At 42.2% G+C, this 19,435-nt stretch overlaps 1 protein-coding gene across 1 annotated transcript in view; it reads left to right on the top strand.

Annotated features, from left to right (window-relative positions):
- The window catches only part of CHCHD2 (coiled-coil-helix-coiled-coil-helix domain containing 2), a 150,120-nt gene that overhangs the window by 28,190 nt on the left and 102,495 nt on the right, over positions 1-19,435 (top strand). The window contains exon 2 of the mRNA XM_044054050.1: positions 11,209-11,452. Within this exon, the coding sequence (XP_043909985.1) occupies positions 11,209-11,452 (244 nt within the window). The remainder of the gene's footprint in view (positions 1-11,208; positions 11,453-19,435) is intronic.

Genomic DNA, 19,435 nt, shown 5'->3' with positions numbered 1-19,435 from the left:
GTCCAGTGAAAATGTGCACTAACTACCTTTAAGTAAAACTAAATTTTGCAATGTTCAAGACAGAATGTATAGAATTTCCCTGGTTAACTGCCCGCAGCTACAAGAAGCTTAGTATTTTCATGGCTTTCATCAGTCTGTCTTATTTTCAAGCCTGTCTGCTTACAGAAAAATGTGTGTTTAGTTTAAGGCAAGGACAGTTTAATCTAGCTTATCCCCCTTGTAAAAGCAAGGGAAACTTATCATTCTAATTCTACATGTAATCTAGTCAGTATACTTGTAGGTTCATAGGTAGGTACTGGGCTATCTGCCCGAAGGCATATATTAGCCCAGCCACGTTGTGTGATATTCACCGCCCCTTTGGTTAGTTCTCTAGGCCCTAGATCTAGCAGCTAGTATCCTTGGCCCCTATCTAGTAGAGCTGTTGGTATGATCCCTGGTGTGAACTTTGTTACCCATCCACTCTTCAAGGTTCTTCTTGAAGAGTGAAAGTGAGGGGCTCTGTCTTATGTAGATCGGACCTTGTTCCATAGCAAGGGAAGTCTTTGCGAAGGGAATCTATCCCTCCAGCATGTCTATTCATTGTTGTGCTGAGGTTTATATCCCTAGAGCGTGTAGCTCGAGTAGATTTTGTTTTGCTAAGATGGTGCATGTTTAACAGTTCTGGGTTGGACATGGCTCTGTATGTTAGACAGAGATCGCCTCTGAGAAGGTGGTATGCAACAGAGAAAAGCCTTAGTTTTTTCAATCTTGCTGTATAGGGCAACTGCCTGAGGTCAGTAATCCTCTTAGTGAGGTACCTCTGTGGTCTCTCCAGCTGCTGGAGATGCCTAGCCAGGTACATTCCAATTGGTGCATTGTACTCTATAATGGGTCTGATGAGGGAAGAGTAGATGGGCACCACTACATCCTTAGATCTTGATGCAAACTCTTGTGATCTGATGTGTCACATAGAAGGATTTTCTAACCACCTTGACAACATGGTTATCAAAGGAAAGCTGACTATGTACTTGTGTCCTGAGATCCCTTATTACTTCAGATTTCAGGGGGTTACCTCCTATGTGGTAGTTCGTGGGTACTCTGTTTTTTCCAAAGGGGATTACTACGCATTTTTTAGCATTTAGCTTGAGACCACGGCTGTGACACCATGCATCAGTCTCATTAAGGCCCTTGTGGAGGATATCCGTGTCAGCCGGAGACTCTATTATAGCACCCAGTTTGCAGTCGTCCGCAAGCTTGCTCAGTCACAGCCCTTCAGTGCTTGCCTGTACTTCTGAGAAGTATATGCCAAACAGGAGGGGCCCCAGGACAGAGCCCTGAGGTACGCCGCTCGTTACTGGTCTGGATTCCAACATAGATCCCGCTACTCTTACTTTTGTGGGGTCTGTCTGAGAGCCAGTTGCGATCCATCTTGTGATGTAAGGGTTTATTCCCAGGTTGGTGAGTTTATCAATGATACCCGAATGGGGAATGGTGTCAAATGCTTTAGCAAGGTCAAGGTTAGCCGTGTGTACCTTTCCCTTATCTATAGCCTGAGTAACTGTCTCGAAGTCCACTGGGTTCAGGAGGCAAGATCTGCCCTTGAAGCTGAACTGTGTGGGGTCAAGTGTTTGGAGGTTCCCAATCTCTCCATTTTATGAGTTCCATAATGATTCGCTCCATTGCCTTACAGATCAGACTGGTCAGGCTTAGTGGTCGGTAGTTCCCAGGGTCAGTTGTGGGTCCACCCTCATGCAGCGGAACCACCATTGCTGTGCACCATTATCTGGGCACATATCCTGTCGAGAGGCTGAGACTGGACAGGGTATTCAGATGCGTGGGGTTAATTCATTTTGGAGCTCGTGTATGACACATCCTGGGACACCATCTGGTCCTATGGAGGCAGTGTTTTTAGCTTTAGATAGAGCCTTATTAACCAGTGTATCAGTAATAATTGGAGTTGCACAATCCCCTGGAGTAGTAATAGGCCCTGTAGGTGGTGATGGGGGTGGTGATGGGGGGAGAATTTGCACTGAACCAAGATGTTGGCATTGTAAGTGGGGTCAATGTGTTTTGTTCCATTTTGTACTAGCTCAGAACAGACCTGAGCAATTGCCATTTAGGTTTTTGACGTAACCATAAAGGGCCTTATGGTTATCCTTGGCATCTTTGGCAACCTTCTTTTCAAAATTGGCTTTAGTTGACTTGAGGGCCCTCAATTTCTTACTAATGCTGATCAGGGATGATTTTTCTACTTGAGATTTGGCCTTTTTTTGTATAAACCTCCTCCTTTTATTGTATAGTTTGCTTATGGCCGGGGTCCACTAGACTGGTTTCTTCTTGCTTGAGGAAGGAGTCTTTGTTTTATTTGGGGTAGCACGGTCCATGCAATCCTGAAGATGTATATAAAGTGCCTTGATGTAGGATTCTGCATCCTGGATATCATTATCCTTCTGCAAGGGAATAGTGAAGCTTTCCACTTCTGACGCAAGTAGTTTGAAGTTTGCTTTGAAAATGTTTTTTAAGATGGTTTCTTTGACTGGGGGAGGTGGAGGGGTGAGGACGTCCAGGGTTATCAGTTTGTGGTCTGATCTGACCAGAGAGGGAGTGATAATGGGCATGGTACAATGGGCGCCCATATTTGTGATGACTAAATCCAATATGTTGTCCCCTCTAGTGGGAGAACATACCAGTTGTTCAGGGGCATTTGAATTTATAAATTCTATGAGCCTCTGGGCATAGGAGTTGTAACTTTCGTAGTTCGCCCAGTCTATACCAGGGTAGTTGAAATTGCCCAAAATTATGGTGTAGGGTAGGACCTTTATATTTTCCAATGCCTCAAGGAATGCTGAGTGAGCATCTTGAGACATGGTGGGTGATCTGTAACAGGCTACGACTTGAAATGTGGTTTTCCCTGCTGATGCGCATGGATGATCTCTGGGGCATCATGCTACGCCACTAACCTGGAGATGTGGGTATCCTTGATGAATATGGATACACCTCTGCCCTTTGTACTGCGATCCGGTAACTGAGGCCGGAAGGTATGATATGAATTGTAACCTGGTAGTGCTGGGGTGCTCTCTGGAGCCTTGAACCAGGTTTCTGTCACTGTTCAAACATTGATTTTCTCCATACTGAGGAGTGCCTCTAGTGCGTGTATTTTGAGGTTGAGACTTCTGGCATTGAGTAGCATTACCCTTAGTTTTTGGTTACCTGTGCTGGTTACGGTGGTTGGTTTGTCCTTTGAGCCTTGCCTTAAAAAGGCACTATGGGGACTGCAAGAGCCTTTGCCAGTATTCGAAAGCCTAGGGGTGACAGGTGCAAACCATCTCTGGCGAAACAGCGAGGCTGGTCTATCATGTCATCCCAGGCAGACACACTGGATCCCCTTAGAATGACACCAGAAGCTTAGCCAATTGTTGAAATTGATCATTTTGTCTTTGTATTGTGGTATCATTCTAGGTGAAGGTAGTATGCTACTCAAGGTGAGGGTCCTACCAGCTTGGGCTACATGATCAGAGAGCTCCTCAATGTCTCTCTTCATGTAGTCCAGGGAGGTACGTCTTGGATCATTCACACCAACATGTACAATGACAGTGTCATACTTGTACTTGTTCTGGAGGGACCCCAGTGCCTGTTATGTGGCGGATCCTAGCACCCGACAGGCAGCTGATAGTAACCTTCTTGTTCAGCCTGGTGAGTGGAACATCTCTGTGCCTTACTATAGAGTCTCCTATTACTAGCGCGTTTAGTATTGTGTTTTGCCTTAGGGGCTGTCGTGAGGCACACTGCTGAGGTGAATTATGTGTTTCCTGGGTTGTGTTTGGAGGTGTAGGTTGCTTGCTTGTTAGCTTTGGAGGGCACGGTTTCTTTTTCAGATTGGTACCTAGTGCCTCCGAATATGTTTTTGTGTATTTGTGTGTGTTTTGCCAGTGCTTGTTTTGTAGATCCAAGTGTGACCTGTGGTGTGATGCTAGTGTGTCTCTTCTCCTCTTGACTGTCTGTTACAGTCATGGGTTGAGAGCGCTTAGCCTCCAGTCTGGCTATGTATTTGCATCTCTCAAGTGTTTGTGTCTAGAGGTAAGAGGGGAGGGTTGTCTGTATATATGAGGCAGTTGTGACATTGCCTCAGGATGCCCAGTTCCACCAGATGAACTGGAGAGTACACCTGAAGTTGACCTCTGGACATGCTTGGAAAAGTGAGTTTCACTTGTCTTGCGGACAGTCAAGGGTCTTATGCTGTATTATAATAGTGCTGTGTCTGAGATTTGGAAAATAGTGCTGCCTAGGAGATTTGGATAAGTGCTGATTTGGGTTATGCAAGTGCTTCAAAAAAACAGTTGATCTGAAGCACTTGAGTTGAGGATTGCCTAGTTCTAAGGGAAAATTTGCAGCGCACACTTTGTGGAGCCAGGAATAGTATACCCCAGCTAACCGACGCTGCTCTGTGCACAAGATTGCGCAGAAAGAGAGTTGCAGGGTTTTAAGAGAAGAGAGATCAGGGAGTTTGGAATTGACCCAAAATGGCCAATAAAACTACAGTTTCTAGGCAGTAACCATTCCTACAGGGACAGGCACGCTGCTCAGTGACCACTGCCACTGGTGAACACCGGCTCTTCCCTTTAGCCCAAGTAAGCACTGGCCTTCAAGACCCTTACGAACAGTTCAGAACAGCAACTCTGTAACTGAACCTTTTTTTAAATTATACAAAGTGGAAAATAGCAAGATTTTTTGTTTTATTGTTTTTGTTTAAGGATAGCAGAGACACACAAGTAGCAAACTAGTCAGAACAGTGCAATAAATGACCCCAACACGTGTGTACTTGGTCAGAGGCAGGTAAAATGCAATTTTAAGAAAAAAACTATTTTAAGTGCAACACAAAATGCAATAAGCAGGCTCTAGGTATGTTCTAAATACTGTTTCTAACACAGATATCAACTTTTGCAAGCAGGAAAATGCTGAAAAGTAGGCAGCAATGCAGTTTTTGTAAGAATTAAATCAGAAGAAAATACTTAATCTCAAAAGTGGCTCCTTTCTTCTCTCAGCGTTTTCTCTTGGTAGGTGCTTCAGCAACAACTATCAAGCCTGGAAAGACCCACCCCATCACAGTATTATATTAACTTAGTCTTGCTTCTGTCCAGCCTTTCTTCTCATTTTACTGTAAAACCTTTTTATTTCTTATTGCTACAAAAAGTACATATTTATTTTGATATCTTTGACACATACAGCAGTCACTGAAAAGACCCCCCCCCCCCCATACACTTAAAATACCCTTGACTGCCCACTATACAAAACTGCTTCACAATATAACATTGAGTTTATATCTTAAAATGCTCTATATAAATACTGAGGAACAAAATTTGTTTTATTTAAAGTTACTGCTACTTTAATTTCCTTTTACTGCACTGCTAAACATTAATGACCTAATGTGGGGGAGTGTGTTGTACATTCCACACCAAGTTTACAGAAGTGCAGTCTCTCTAGCCACTTTTCACAAATGTGATTGCTCCCCAGTATCACACTTAATCACAAATTTGTGTTGCTGGTCTTCTTGATGATCTCTGTTCCCCCACCGCTAGACTCTGGTTCAAGACCAAGGTACTCCTGATTCTTCAGTCAGTTCCTTTGCTTTTTTTTTTTTCTGCCTCAAATGTTATCCTCTGAGACGTTGGAAAAGGTTTCACTGACAAAGTCGCTCCTGAGCTTTACTGTCTGAAGAATGAGGAGCAGAGTCCCCTTCTGTTTGCTGGCTCACTTTTTGTTAACCCCCCCCCCCCCCCCACAAATCTTGCTTTGCATCAAAAAATGGCTGATCCTCCAGTAAGATAGGTGGTACAGTAGCTTCGATCAACAGTTTAACAACAGTTAGTTGATAAATTTGCTTCTCTTCTGTCTTGTGTACATTGAATAATCATCTTCCATAAACATTTTGTTCTCAAATTTTTTTTCCCCTTCTGCCACAGTTTTGTCAGGATCCTCTTTCTGCTAGTCTAGTACTTACCTATGAAACTATACGATCTGCCAGAGGTCATCTATAGGCTTTCGCCACCCCTTAGACTAGTTCCCTGTGTCTCTGTCCAGCAGAGCCGTTAGTTCCCTGTGCCTCTGTCCAGCAGAGCCACTGCAGTGATCCCCGGGGTAAATTTCCTGTTTCACATCCACTTGTCAAGGTTTCTCTTGGAGTGTTGGTGAGGGGCTCTGCCTAATATAGATTGGAATCCTGTTCCAAAGCATGGGGAGTCTCTGGGACAGGAATCTATCCCTCCAGCACGTCCTATTTATCGTTGAGGTGAGGTTTAGATCCCTAGAGTGTGTGGCTCGTGGGTTAGTGGAGCATGTCCATTAGTTCTGGGTTGGACATGGCCTTGTATGTCAGGCAGAGATAACCGTTGAGTAAGTGGTATGCAGCTGAGTACAGCTGGCGTTTCTTTAGCTGGGCTGCATAGGGCATTTGTTTGAGGCCAGTAATCCTCTTGGTGAGGTACTCCTGTGGTCTTTCCAGCTGTTGCAAGTGTCTTGCAAGGTGCATCCCAAATGGGGCATTTTACTCTCTGATGGGCCTGATGAGTAGAGGGGCACAATAACCTTTTCTTTTAGATGCGAACCCTTTTTTGATTAGGTGGGCCACATAGGAGGATTTCCTCAGCACCTTGGCAATATGATTGTCAAAGGAGTGATTACTGTCTACTTGGGTCCCCAGATCCCTTTATTACAGTTTATGTATTTAGGGGACTACCGTGTATGTGGTAGTTCGCAGGTAGTTTTTTTCCCAAGGGGATGACTCTGCACTTTTTTGGCATTTAGCTTGAGGCCATGATTTTGACACTAGGTATCTGCCTCTGTGAAGACCCTTCTGGAAGATGTCTATCGGTCGGAGAGTCTGTTATGGCCACCAGTTTGCAGTAGTCTGCAAACTTGGTCTCCATAGTCCTCCTGTGCTTGCCTGCACCTCTGAATTATATACTGAACAGGAGGGGTCCCAGGACGGAGCCGTTCGGGACACCACTTCTAACCAGTTTAGTGTCAGACCTAGAGCCTGCAACTCTCACCATGTGGGTTCTTTCCATGAGCCAATTGGCAACCCATCTTGTGACGTAGGGGTTTATGTTCAGGCTGGTGAGCTTGTCTATAATACCAGCATGAGGAATGGTGTTAAGCCTTTGCGAGGTCTAGGTAGGCTGTGTGGACATTCTTTCCCTTGTCTAAAAGCCTTGGTAACTCTAAGTCCACCAGGTTTAGGAGGCATGATCTGCCCTTAGCAAAGCCAAACTGGGTAGGATCCAATGTTTGCAGGTTCCCAATATTTCTGTTAATGAGTTCTATGATACGCTCCATAGCCTTGCAGACCAGGCTAGTCAGGCTTATAGGGTGATAGTTCCCGGAGTCTGTTGTGGCTCCACCTTTGTGGAGTGGGATAACTATTGCTGTGCGTCACTCTATGGGTACGTAGCCTGTAGAGAGGCTGAGTTTGAACAGTGTGTTTAGGTGAGGGGTTAGTTCATTTTGGAGCGCGTATAAGACTCAGCCTGGGACACCGTCAGGTCCCATTGAAGCTGTGGATAGGGCTGTTTTAACCTGTGTCAGTGATTTGCAGGGCTCTACATTCTTCTGGTATGGTTATGGGCCCTTTAGGAGGTGAGAGGGGGGTGAAGTTTGCACTAAACCTGTCTGCTAAAATGTTGGCAATATCAGTCAGGTTAGTTTATTTTGTGCCATTCTGCACTAATTCAGAGCAGATCTGAGAGTTTCCACTTGGGTTCTTGATATAGCTAAAAGACTCTTTGTGGTTATCTTTGGAGTCCTTGACAATTTTTCTTTCAAAACTAGCCTTAGATGATTTTGAGGGATCGTAGTTTCTTGCTGATAACTGATAAGGGATGTCTTTCCTTCTTGGGAGTTTACTCTCTTCTGTACTGGTTTCCTTCTATTGTATGGCTTGTTTATGGCAGGGGTCCACCAGACTGGTTTCCTTTTCTTGGAGTGAGTCTGTGTTTTGCCTGGGATAGCACGAGCCATGCATTCTTGCAGGTGCTCAAGAGTGCCTTTGTAAGGGAATTCAGCAGCTTGGAAGGCATTTTCCTTTAGCATGGGGGCTGTGAACCTTTCCACCTCTGTCTTAAGTAATGTGAAGTTTGCTTTTGAAAAGCTTTTCACAGTGGTATGATCCCATCTTTACTAAAATAGGTTTTGGCTGCTTTTTTATGGCCAGTAATGAAATGGAGGACTACTCTTAACAGTGGTACTAATATTGAAGTTGACCCTTTAGGGGAACCCACCTCCTGAGGAGGTTGCAAAGATTATTGAATCTGAGGGGTGGAGACATGACAACTCGAGACAGGCCTCACAATCGCAACAGGGTTTCTTGAGAGGGGAGAGCAGGAACCAGAGCAATTACTTTTACAGGAGGATTTGATTAACAACAGATGTACAGAAGTGAAGATTGTCTTTATGCACAACAAATTACTTTAAAATTTTATAAATTGAGTCTGGTATCTTTTGGTACTGAGTGAGCTGATTTGTTTTGAGAAGGGGTTCAATTTTGTTCTGGCAAAAAGGGCCAATGTGTTTGAGACTTTATTACAACTTGGTGTATTGTAGGAAGATGGATGTAGCTTTACATTTCAAGAAAAGTAATGGTGAAATGCCCACAAGACAGAATTTAGAAAGGCCCAGTACCTTTTCTCCCCCTGTAGATGCCATGGCTCACCTTTTTGAAGAGTTATGTGAAACCCATCGGGAACCTCACCAAACAACTACCGGGTCATGATTTAAATAACCTGACTGTAGATAAAATTGCTGTATTGCAACAGATTATTTCTAAAAGCAGATTAGGGTCCTAAACTGGACAAGGGTGGGGGCTTGGTGATCATGGACATGAATGATTACATCAACAGGATGTTCTATTCCAAGGGGGTGGTTTATGTAGGTCTCGTCAGTCATGTGATGCATTTTATGTAGGCAAGACTAAAAGGGCTAGTAAGCAGAAAATTTATTGACATCTTTAGCATTCACAACAAAAATGGTGAAAATGCCTTTTTAGACATGGAGTACCTTACTCACTATTTCAAGTTTTGTGTCAGCAACCATGTTGATTTGGGACCGAGGAGGGGTCTTGTTGAGGACTACTTGGAATTCATTGAAATGAAATGGCAGGTTAGACTAAATGCTAATGCATTTCTTGGCCTGAACAAAAAAATCCTTGTCCTTTTTTAAAACTTAAATCTGCTTATTGTCTGATTTTTTAGTGAACATATTTGTTATGTTTAGTGTTATGTTTTAAATATTTTTATTACAATAAGGGGGTGTGGTTAGGGTTTAGTTAACTGTCATGTGGCAGGAGTATGTATTTAAATTTACACGTATGGTTCATTTATTCTGAAGAAGTCTGTTATACCAAGATGAAAGCGCTCAATGAAAGATCTGGTACTTCATCTCTCAATTCCTGATTTTCATTATTGTGTTTATGGTTACTTCATCAATGTTGGATGGCCGTCAAAGCAATGAGATAGCAGTGCCCAGTTTACCAGTAATCTATTTCAGAAATTTGTAAAAAAAAGTGGAACCTTATCCATGTTACCAGTAGTCCAGAGTACCCACAGTCAAATGGCCTAACTGAATGTGCAGTGCAAAGCAATTGCTAGAGAGGTCAAAGCGTTAAAATACAGATTTTTTTCTTGAATTTGCTTAATCTCAGAAATATACCCATAGCACTTTACTTGGCTAACCTGCTCAGTGGCTTCTGTCTAGGCAAACGAGAACAACCTTGCCTATCTGTTCGTTGTTTGGTGCCTGATAACTGAAAACACCAGAGCAATCTAAGCCCAACTATTCAAAAAGAGTTAATTCCAGAAGTCCTACTATGATAAAACAAGCAGAGTTCTTGGTCCATTGTAAGAAGGGGAGAGAGTGAGGATGCAAATGACAAAAGGCTTGTCGAATTGGTCAAGTGAGAGGTGTATGTGCCGAGATATTACTTTGTAGAATCTGAGGGTGGTTGTTGTATCTTTCGGCTTTTCCCGGTTAGGGGTCTCGCCACAGCGGAACTCCGGTCCGCTAATGATTTGGCAGTAGATTTTTACATACAGAGTTGCCAGCCCTGACGTACAATCTTCAACGAAGGTACGCCCTCTCATGCATGTCTCCACACAGATGCTTTAGCTGAGAATCGAACAAGACAACGTCTTACTGTGAGGTGACAACGCTACTGCAGCACCACAGAAATCGCAGGCATCTTCCGGTGTCTGAATCAGTATTGCAGCATCATACCTGTGATACAGACACTAGATCTCGAAGCAATCCAGATCTGTTGAGGGACCTGTCTCAGTACCTATTCCCGTTGCTGATGCCATCACAGAGTTCCCTGAAGCTGAACATTCATTAAAGACCATCCGTATTGATAAACCCAGTCCTAATTTTTATGTTGCACGATCCAGTCCTATTTCCTGACCTAATTTAAATACGCAGCAACCTAGACATGATTATTTCACTTGTAATTGGTTATGTATTATTGCATGTCAATGATTGTCATTCTTACTGTGCATGACTTATTTCTCAAAAGGGGGGGGGTGTAGACCAGTGTGTTGTGACTTTAAGAAGCATTTCAGAGTGAGGTCACGTGTATAAATAAAGAACACATACAAGCGGCAGTGCCATTTTTAGTGAACAGCCAGAGTGTTAACATGTATGAGTGTGGTAGACAGTCTGTAAGTTTGTTTTACTAAGCCTCAGTCTTTGTGTTTGTATGTAATAAAGCTGCTTGAACTGAACCCGCAACTGTTTTGTTGTGTCCTGACCAGATGCGTAACAATATATTTGGAGAAAACTTATAATTTTCTTAACATGTTAACATGTTTTAAATGTATACAAGTTGACTTGTGTAGAAGTGTTGTTTTTTTTTTTTTTTTTTTTGTGTTGTACAGTTTATCATCCAAAAAAAGTGACAGATAAATTTAGAGGTGTGGCAGCTTAATCTTGGGTGATGGGTGTTTTGAGTGTGTGTCCTTTTTAAGCTGTGGTACAGCATATGACACTGTAGTGTTTAGCCACAGAGCAGTTAATCTGCTGAATGAATGCACACCTTGTAGCACTGTATAATTTGCATATGATGCTTTTGTCAAACATAGGAACTTCTACTTCATTTTTGCCCAAGTGTATTAGAGATGGTGTCTCTCTGTAGTGGATTTAATTTTAATCTTTGTATATATGGTTCTCCTCTCTCATTTTTTCATGTAGCCGTGCTCCTCCACCTAGAGTAGCACCTAGGCCAGCTGCTCCTGTTCCGGCTCACCCTCCTCCATCTGCTATGGCTTCTCCTTCTGCAGCACCAAGGCAACCTGGTTTATTTGCTAACATGGCATCAACAGCAGCAGGAGTGGCAGTAGGTTCAGCAATAGGACATACAATCGGCCATGCCATGACTGGGGGTTTTGGAGGAGGACAGAGATCAGAGCCTGCAAGCCCAGATGTTACTTATCAGGTACAACATTTCTTTGTAGCATTGTAATAAAATTTGTTTACTGAGTGTTGAGCAGAACTATTAAAGCAGTGTCCCATGTGTTTTTCATTTGCAGCCCATGCACCCAAATCTCTGTTTTGTGAGCTTTTATTTTTATATAGTGGGTTTCCCATTTCTTAAACATTAGAATCAATCATTTTGTTGTACTTGGTTCTTTTTTCTTCTCTCTGCTTGCCTATTATTGGTCTTCCCCCGCCCATTTTTTCCTGATAGCTGATAATTGACTATAGGAGCTGTTAAATGGACAGCTGTAAGAGGTTTTGTTGGTGTGCCCTAACACCTACCCTTGAAGGAGAAGATAATGCATCTGTAATTACTGCAGGAACAGCTACATCTTCCCATGTGAGTGTATACTTCTGTGCATTTGTGATAAAGGCTACCTCCCAGTTTTGGCTTTGTGAGCCAAATGCATGCTTCCAGGTGTGATTTGCATCTGCTGTTGCTTCTCCAAGGGGATTGTGCCAACTTGTGATCTGCCCCCCCCCCCCCAAGGATGGGCATGCCCATTCTCCACACCCCAGCTTCAGCAGACACCTGATCCATTAATTGTACCAGGGTCACCTGGTATTTATCATATCAAGGCCTTTTATTCTTCTGCAGCCATGGCATTGTCCATTGTAAGTATGTTTCTTCCTTGTTGGGTTTAAATTGGGTATATTGGAGAGGTGGTGGTCTGTTTTGACGTCCGGTTTTGTTGTCCTTAGTTTTAATGTGTTGCATCACCTACTGGTCATAAAAGATCTAAAGTGTAGTTTCTGTATATGAGGGAATACATAAGATTGCTCCATGAATCCAAAGGCTGTGATTATTGACATTAATATCCAATTTAATCTCCAAACTGTGAAGTAATAGATCAGTCTACATTGTATTGGACATTTCCGCCCACCCATGCTGGTCTGGAATCGGGGAAAGTGTACTCCTTTATGCTGATGGTAATTTGGAGCATGGGACATGGATATCCCTAACTGTTAAGGAACTGCTAGTAGCAATCATCCATCCATTCTGCTGAAGATTTAGGGAATATCTGCAGAATGCAGACATGGAGGATGGTGAGTGTAAATATGCTTTATGTCTGTGGGGAACCTTGCTCTGTTGCATAGAGGGCTAAAGCATTGGTAATGACTTCAAGTGGCTTGGAATTGGACAAGCCAGGTGGGGGGGAGGGATGACTGGCTTATGCTGGCTTTCTCATAATGAAGGGGTCGAACTTGTGGCTTTTGTCAGCTGATTGCCACCATTCAAGAGGAGGCTTGTATGACACTGAAATGACTAGGGCCAGGAATGTAGGCTTTTCAGTCCCCGATTTGTGGTGGTATCCCTTCTTACTGTGCATGTGAAAGAATGCATATTCATGTGGAAGAGAATAGTGTGACTAGTAAGGGATATAGTTGACTGACCGAAGGCATTTAAACATTATACTAGACCTTTGAAAATAAAGGTCTGAAAACACTTCGGCAATCGGAGGTTGCATTTTTTTCCCTGTTGTGTGACCTCTGAGTGGGGGGCAACACACCCTGCAAGGCACCTGCCCCCCCCCCCCCCCCTTGCAAAAAAAGCTTTTGGTAAATCTTGCTGAAGTGTTTTCTGCCATTTGTTTTCATCCAAATAGCATTTCATTTTAATTTTAATGCCTTCAGTTAGTTGACACAAGTCGATCTAGTAATGATGCTGGTACATTATCAACCACTGGAATAGATTTAGGGCAACAGTTGAACTATTCTTATTGCTGGGGAGGATGCAAACTACCTCTATGGCTGTTTGCATGATTTGGTTCTAATCTCTTTGTTTGGGTACCCAGTAGAGGGAAAATGGATGAACTGAAGAACAATGGGAGAGGCTTGATGGTCATCAGAGAAGTAAAGCTCCCTTAAGGAGTCAACATTTTAAGTATGTGTACACACTGATTCTTAAAGGGTGTTTTTGTAATTTTTGATGTTCTGTCACCGCTTTCAATTACAACCTGGATGGCATACCACCCTTGAGAAGGAGGATTTATTTTCTCACCCTCTGGAAAATTCAGGTAGATTGTATAATGTATTGAAAGTGAGGGATTGTTCATAAACGCTAGGGTGGCATTTTAAATTTAACCAAGACATTGATGTCTCCTCACAGCTTTCAAGCACTGACTTCTAAAACTGCAGGTAAAAGAAAAGCACTTGTAAAAATCTAAACTGGCAAAATTGGATGAGAGTGCTGTTATTTTCCCCAACTGCAGCACCAGTGTCCTAGGTTGATAAGCAGTTTGATTGCTTGAGAAGGTACCCTAAATCAAATGTACATAGAGGTGATTAAAAGAAATGAAACCTTGACTGAATATATCAACTTGAACAACAACAAGGCTTGAGAAAAAAAAAAAAAGCTTTACCCATTCAGATGAACTGATTAAGCTGCAAAAACAGAGTTTTTAGAAGTAGGAAAAGCTGGCTGAGGTTTTTCAAGAACTGTTGAAAAAAAATAGAATTAGACTGAGAATGTGAAGGGAGAACCAGAGCTGTTCTGCTGTACCTCAGAAACTGGAAGGAACGGAGAGAACCTAAAGGTAAAGAATGGGGGACATTTATGATGTAGCCTCATATGTGATGCATGCTCTTCCTTGGCTCTTAGTGACTGATTTTGGAGGGAGAGATGCCAAGAATTTCAGGCACCATATGCAGACATGACATCACCATATACATGGTAGAAGATGCAAGAAGCACGGAGGAAAGTTGCTCATGTACATTATAATTGCTCCTACGAGGATCATTTGAATAAAAATACATAGGCAGATCAGAGGGTCCAAGATTTAGTTGAGGGGGGAGACCACCAAACTTTTTTAAAGGTTGGTTCCTTTTTAAGTCTATTGAATGTTTTATTTGCTGATGGTTTTGTCTTCAGGTTGCAAAATGAAGAACGTTGCATGGTTATTGTAGTATGTTTAGAAGCACCTTGCTGTTGGCAAAAGCAGTCTAATTTTGATTGGTCATAAATTGAAGTGTCTGAAGTATGTAACTTACGGCCCACAGCCTTTTTGTTTAGAACTTGCTCAGAATCCGGTCTTTCAGAGGATCTACTGTCCACTTTAAATGCATGACCTCCAAACTCACAACATGTGATAACTGGAATGCAGGCATGCCTGCTTGCAATAAGTCTTGTAAGTGGGCAGCATTGGTAAAGCACTTTTTCAAGGGGCAAGCCCTATCCGTTTGCATACCCCACACACTTCTTGCATATATTATATATACATTTTCACTTCAGGTTCACTCCTGCTAGGCGAAAGTTACAATTTCTAAACTAAATGGTTAATTCTCTGCTACCTTTTGACTAAATTACACATATTCTGGCTCCAGCACATTGTTGCTACATGTAGTGAGCAGACAGCTGCTGGGGAAACTTATTTTAGCAAATATGGCTCAGACAACTAAAGATCAAGGAATTCTAGCTTCAGGAAGTCATTGTAAACCTACATGACAAAATAAGTATCTGTACACATTTCTTTGGGGTCAGTTAATACTCTTGTATTCTTCGAAGTGTGTACTGTTTTAATTTGGTGTGTGTGTACACATGAGATAATCATCTGTATGATTGTGTGTGTTTGTATATGTAAGCTTGTCCATCAACCAAATTGTGTAACTGCAGTATAAAGAAAATGTGAAGTTGACAACACAACCTATTGACTTAAAAAAAAAAAAAAAAAGGGGGGGGGGGGCACCCTTTCCTATCCTAGCTTCTTTGTCTGCTAGCATAGCGGGCTACAGGTCAGTTCTTTACTGGACAGGGACTGACACTGGTTATTTATGTCTCGAGTGATCTCTTGGGCAGTCTGTAGGTGGAACACACACTTATGGCATTGGGAAAATCTTTGCTGGGAGTTGTTTGCCCGGCCAATTCCAAATGCAGCAGTATTCCACCCCATCCCCAGTATTTCTTCTTTGAGAGGATCTCCCAGAGATGAAATCGTGCAGTCATTTTGATAGCTCTCTGATGGTCTTCATATTGATCACTGGTGAGGTAGCATTAGCTGTGTATGGGTTATATCCTGCTAGGGATCGAACAGCTGGCCAGTTTCTAAAGCTTCAGGGCACATTCCATGCACCCAGAATGCCAAAGCAGCTTGAACTGAGCTGATTTGGGCATGTAGCCCTTCAGAGCTGTACTGCCACTGAGTAGTACTTTTTCTCCCAAGGCTTTTGAGGATCGACAGTTAGCTTGTACTTTTATTTGCTGGGCGTACAAGTTCCCTATGGGGGGAGGATTTCCATTTTCTTTATTTTTTTAATGTTTTTATTACTTTTCTCTTCAGGAAGGTTATTTTAAAGCTAGGAGTGTTACTTCATTGACTATCTCAAGATTGTAGAGTTCTTTTAAATGTAACATTTGTTTATTTGTCAGTTTAAGTAGTGTAAACATGACTGAAAACATGTTTTCTGTGAAGAAATTGTTTATTTCTGTTGAGAAGCTGTCATACTTTTTTTTTTTTTTTTTTTTTAAAGTGGTTTTTATTGTTTATTTTCTGTCAAAGTAATTTCTGTGGACTAGTAGGTTTGCTGTCATTTGCTGCTCCTTTTCCATAGGAAAGAGGCACCATTTTCGACTTTACCATGCAACATATTACCTGTCCCATGGCCAGTCTTTCCAGCCTCAGAAAGAGCTAAGAAAACCGCCTTTACCACCACAGCAGACTGAGTTTGCCTCAGCCAAAGGTAGGTGACTCTGCTATGGCCATTTGTGCCTCAGACCCACCCTGCTTTTATTCCGGTTCCTTTTGGTGTAGCACCTAAAACAACTATGGAATTGGGGTTGGCTACATCCTCTGTGGCTTAGTCCCCTCAGTGGGCAAGGAACACAGCCACTGTTGTTGGTCTTGGGAGAAGGGGACAGGGAAGGTTTTGCTTTTACACTGCTGTGTCCATCCCCTGGGGAAGTGGCTGCTGCCATTAGTAACATGGTTAACCCCATTTTTCCAGTAAAAAAAAAAAAAAAACTGAAAACCAAGCGTGTTTCTATTCCTTTAAATTTCTTTGGATAGGAGTAGTTTACTGGGACTAACTTAGGGTTTAATTCGGGCTATTGATACTTATGGTAAAGTAACTTCTGGTAAAGAAAGAGGGATTCCTCTCTTCCTTTAAAAGTTTCAAGATTCTGAATCTGAACAGGAAGATTAGGGGTTTTGTAGTCCGTTTTCTGATTCGAACTGTGAGAAGAGCTCAGTTTCTGAATCTCCCTGTGGGGTGGGGTTCTCTCTCTCTTATTGGCAGAATGTGCTAGTGTTATCAGTGGGAGAACACTTGATGTTTCTATTTTTACCTCAAAATGCTGGGTTGATTTAAAGAAGGATTTTCCAGTACACACACTCCTCCTGTCTTCCTTTCTAGAGTGTGTTTTACTGCCTTCATTTTTCTTTGTAGTCAGCCACTTGTCCCTAAAAAGGCAAGTAAGGTGTGTGTCTGTCGACACTACTTCCAGTACTGTTTTGAAGACGGTTGCATAGCTGCCTTCTCGGAACCTCCCAGATAATAAAAATGAGGTTTTTACTGGCTCCTTTTCTCTTCCAGAAAGTCTGACTCTTCATTTTTCTCTTTGGCAACATATTGTTTCAGAGGAGTGGATTTTCAGAACCAATTTATCAAGGTTACAGATGGCAGGGGGTCTTTCCTCATCTTGTAGATCAGACCCCCCCCCCACACACACACACCTGTTCATCACTTGCAGGAGTGAAAGACCTCATTTTCCAAGGGACGGAGTTTCTTTGAGAAATAATTTTTATACCTAAAGTGGTGTCTGTTTACTTTTAAGCCAAACTGTCCATATTCCTTTTAGGTTCAGAAAAAAAAAAGTGAGGAAGAAAGGATACTTCTTACCTTGGATATCCACATACAAACTCTGGTGCTACCTTGACAGAAAAAATCTTTCATATCTTTCAATCAATTGTTCATTTATTGTCAGGGTAGGAATGGAAAACTGACCGACTTGTTTCCGAATGGAGGCTATTACCTTTTCTTATACTTGCCATAAGAAGTCCATTCCAGGCAGGATCATGGCCCACTCTACCAGGACCTTGGCTTTATCTGTGGCCTTTTAGAAAAGGTTTAATTCTAAGTTTTCTAGAAGCTGCTGCATGGTCCTTTGTAGATACTTTAACAAAACAGTATAAGATTGATTCCTTCTCTAGGTCTAAATCAAGCTTTGCTATCCCCATTCTTTAGGGTCTCCTGGACCTAGCTCTTTCCACCTCCAATCCTAGTTAGTTATGGTAATCTACCAATAGAGCCAAGGCTACTGCAGCAGTGAACCATATTAAAAACATATTTGAACATCTACTGTTACACAGCTGGACTGATGGTGATCACTGCTGTTGCAATAGCTGCTCCCTCCCTCCACTACCCTTGTATTTGGTATGTTTTTTATGCCAGGGTGTAGACATAATTTTTAGGCTGTTCCTGCTATTGTCCTTTTAGGTCTCCGCCGCCTTCTCTCTGCTGGCAGAAAAGCTCTGAAGGGCTTTGTGCTCAAACCTGTCTTTCAGGCAGCTCAGCTTGAGTAGCTTGACATGTCATGTGGGAAGTGCCCTGAAACTTTGCAAGCTTGCCAGTTATTAAATCATTGGCAGAATATAACCCATAACTAAGGCTACTGCAGCAGTGATCATTCAAATGGCTACTGTTAAGGCAAGTTTAGCTTAAGCAACTGTATTTTTTGGCCACAGCAAATGTGGCTTTCCCTCTGTTGTGGACTTACCTCTGTAGAGGCACCTATGATGATATCCAGGCAACCTCTGTCTCTTCTATCCAGAAAACCGTCCTTTTCTTCTCAAGACTAGTAGATTTCCTTTTCTGATGCAAGTCATGGTTTGTTAGTTTCTGCTCGGATACCTAGTGAATGTACAACAGTTCAGTGAACTTGTGTCTTTTTTTTTTTTTTTGTGATCTGGGGCTTGATGCTTTCATAGGTCAAGTTCCATCTTTTGGAATACCTGTTGCATTCTTTTGATTCTGGCGTGAGCTGCATAGTCCATCTTTTGACCCTTTTTCATTTATAATAAGCAATCTGAGTTTTCATTCTGTCCTTGACTGATGGGTTCCGATCCAAGGAATCTGATCTGACTCTGCTACTTGTAAAAGCTCTTGGCAATCCAAAACTCTTGAGCTTCTCCCTTAACAAATAATGCATCCACCTCTTCCCCAGATCTCGTTTGCTGTCGTTAGGTGAAATACGTGGTTAGTTCACTGAGCTTTTAAGTAGACAAGTACAATGTTTATCTTTTTGGCTTTCTGTATATTTTTGACTTTCTATCTTAACTTTTATACTAGTGTACTTCATGTACTATAGTTATAACCTGCCTGTATTATCCCTTTCTGTCTTCCTTGCCCTCTACATTTAAAAATAACCTTGCTAACTGTTTTCTTTTGTTTGTTTTTAAAAAAAAAAAAAAAGCACTTATGTTTTTAAGGTCGGTCTTTTTTTTGCTTTGTTGTGTTTAAACGTCTGTAGATATTTTCAGCCTTTCTGTTCTGTTGTGGTTAATTTGCTGTCATGGCTGAGAAGGAAAAAACTCTAGCAAGATTTAAAAACTGTGGGAAATGCAGCCAGTAATATTTATTTGATGCTCACACACTCTGAATCTGCTGTCTAGGACCTCTTCACTTAAGGAAAGTTGTGCGATCTGCCATGTCTTTAACCTCCGTGCCTGGGCAAAAATAAGTTTATTTTAAAAGGACTGCTACTGTCCTCCTTTGATGCTATTTCTGCAGAGTTGTCAAAAACATTAAATTATCTTGTAGCTCTTCAGCTTCATCAAGGACCTCTGAGAAAGTTTCTAAAAGGCCTTCTTTGGATCAGGTTGTCGACTTTTCTAAGAAAATCAAGTTTTTAGATCCGACCCCCCCCCCCCACCCACAGAGACACAGAGACCTACTAAGGATTGGATGGCCTCTTTGGATCTGAGGTCTCCAAAAAATGCAGGCTTCA

Source organism: Protopterus annectens, chromosome 13.part0 (assembly GCF_019279795.1).
Source record: "Protopterus annectens isolate FY-2018-M chromosome 13.part0, PAN1.0, whole genome shotgun sequence".
Lineage (NCBI taxonomy): Eukaryota > Metazoa > Chordata > Ceratodontiformes > Protopteridae > Protopterus > Protopterus annectens.
The sequence above is the reverse complement of the archived record's forward strand: the minus strand, read 5'-3'. Positions and strand labels throughout refer to the sequence as shown.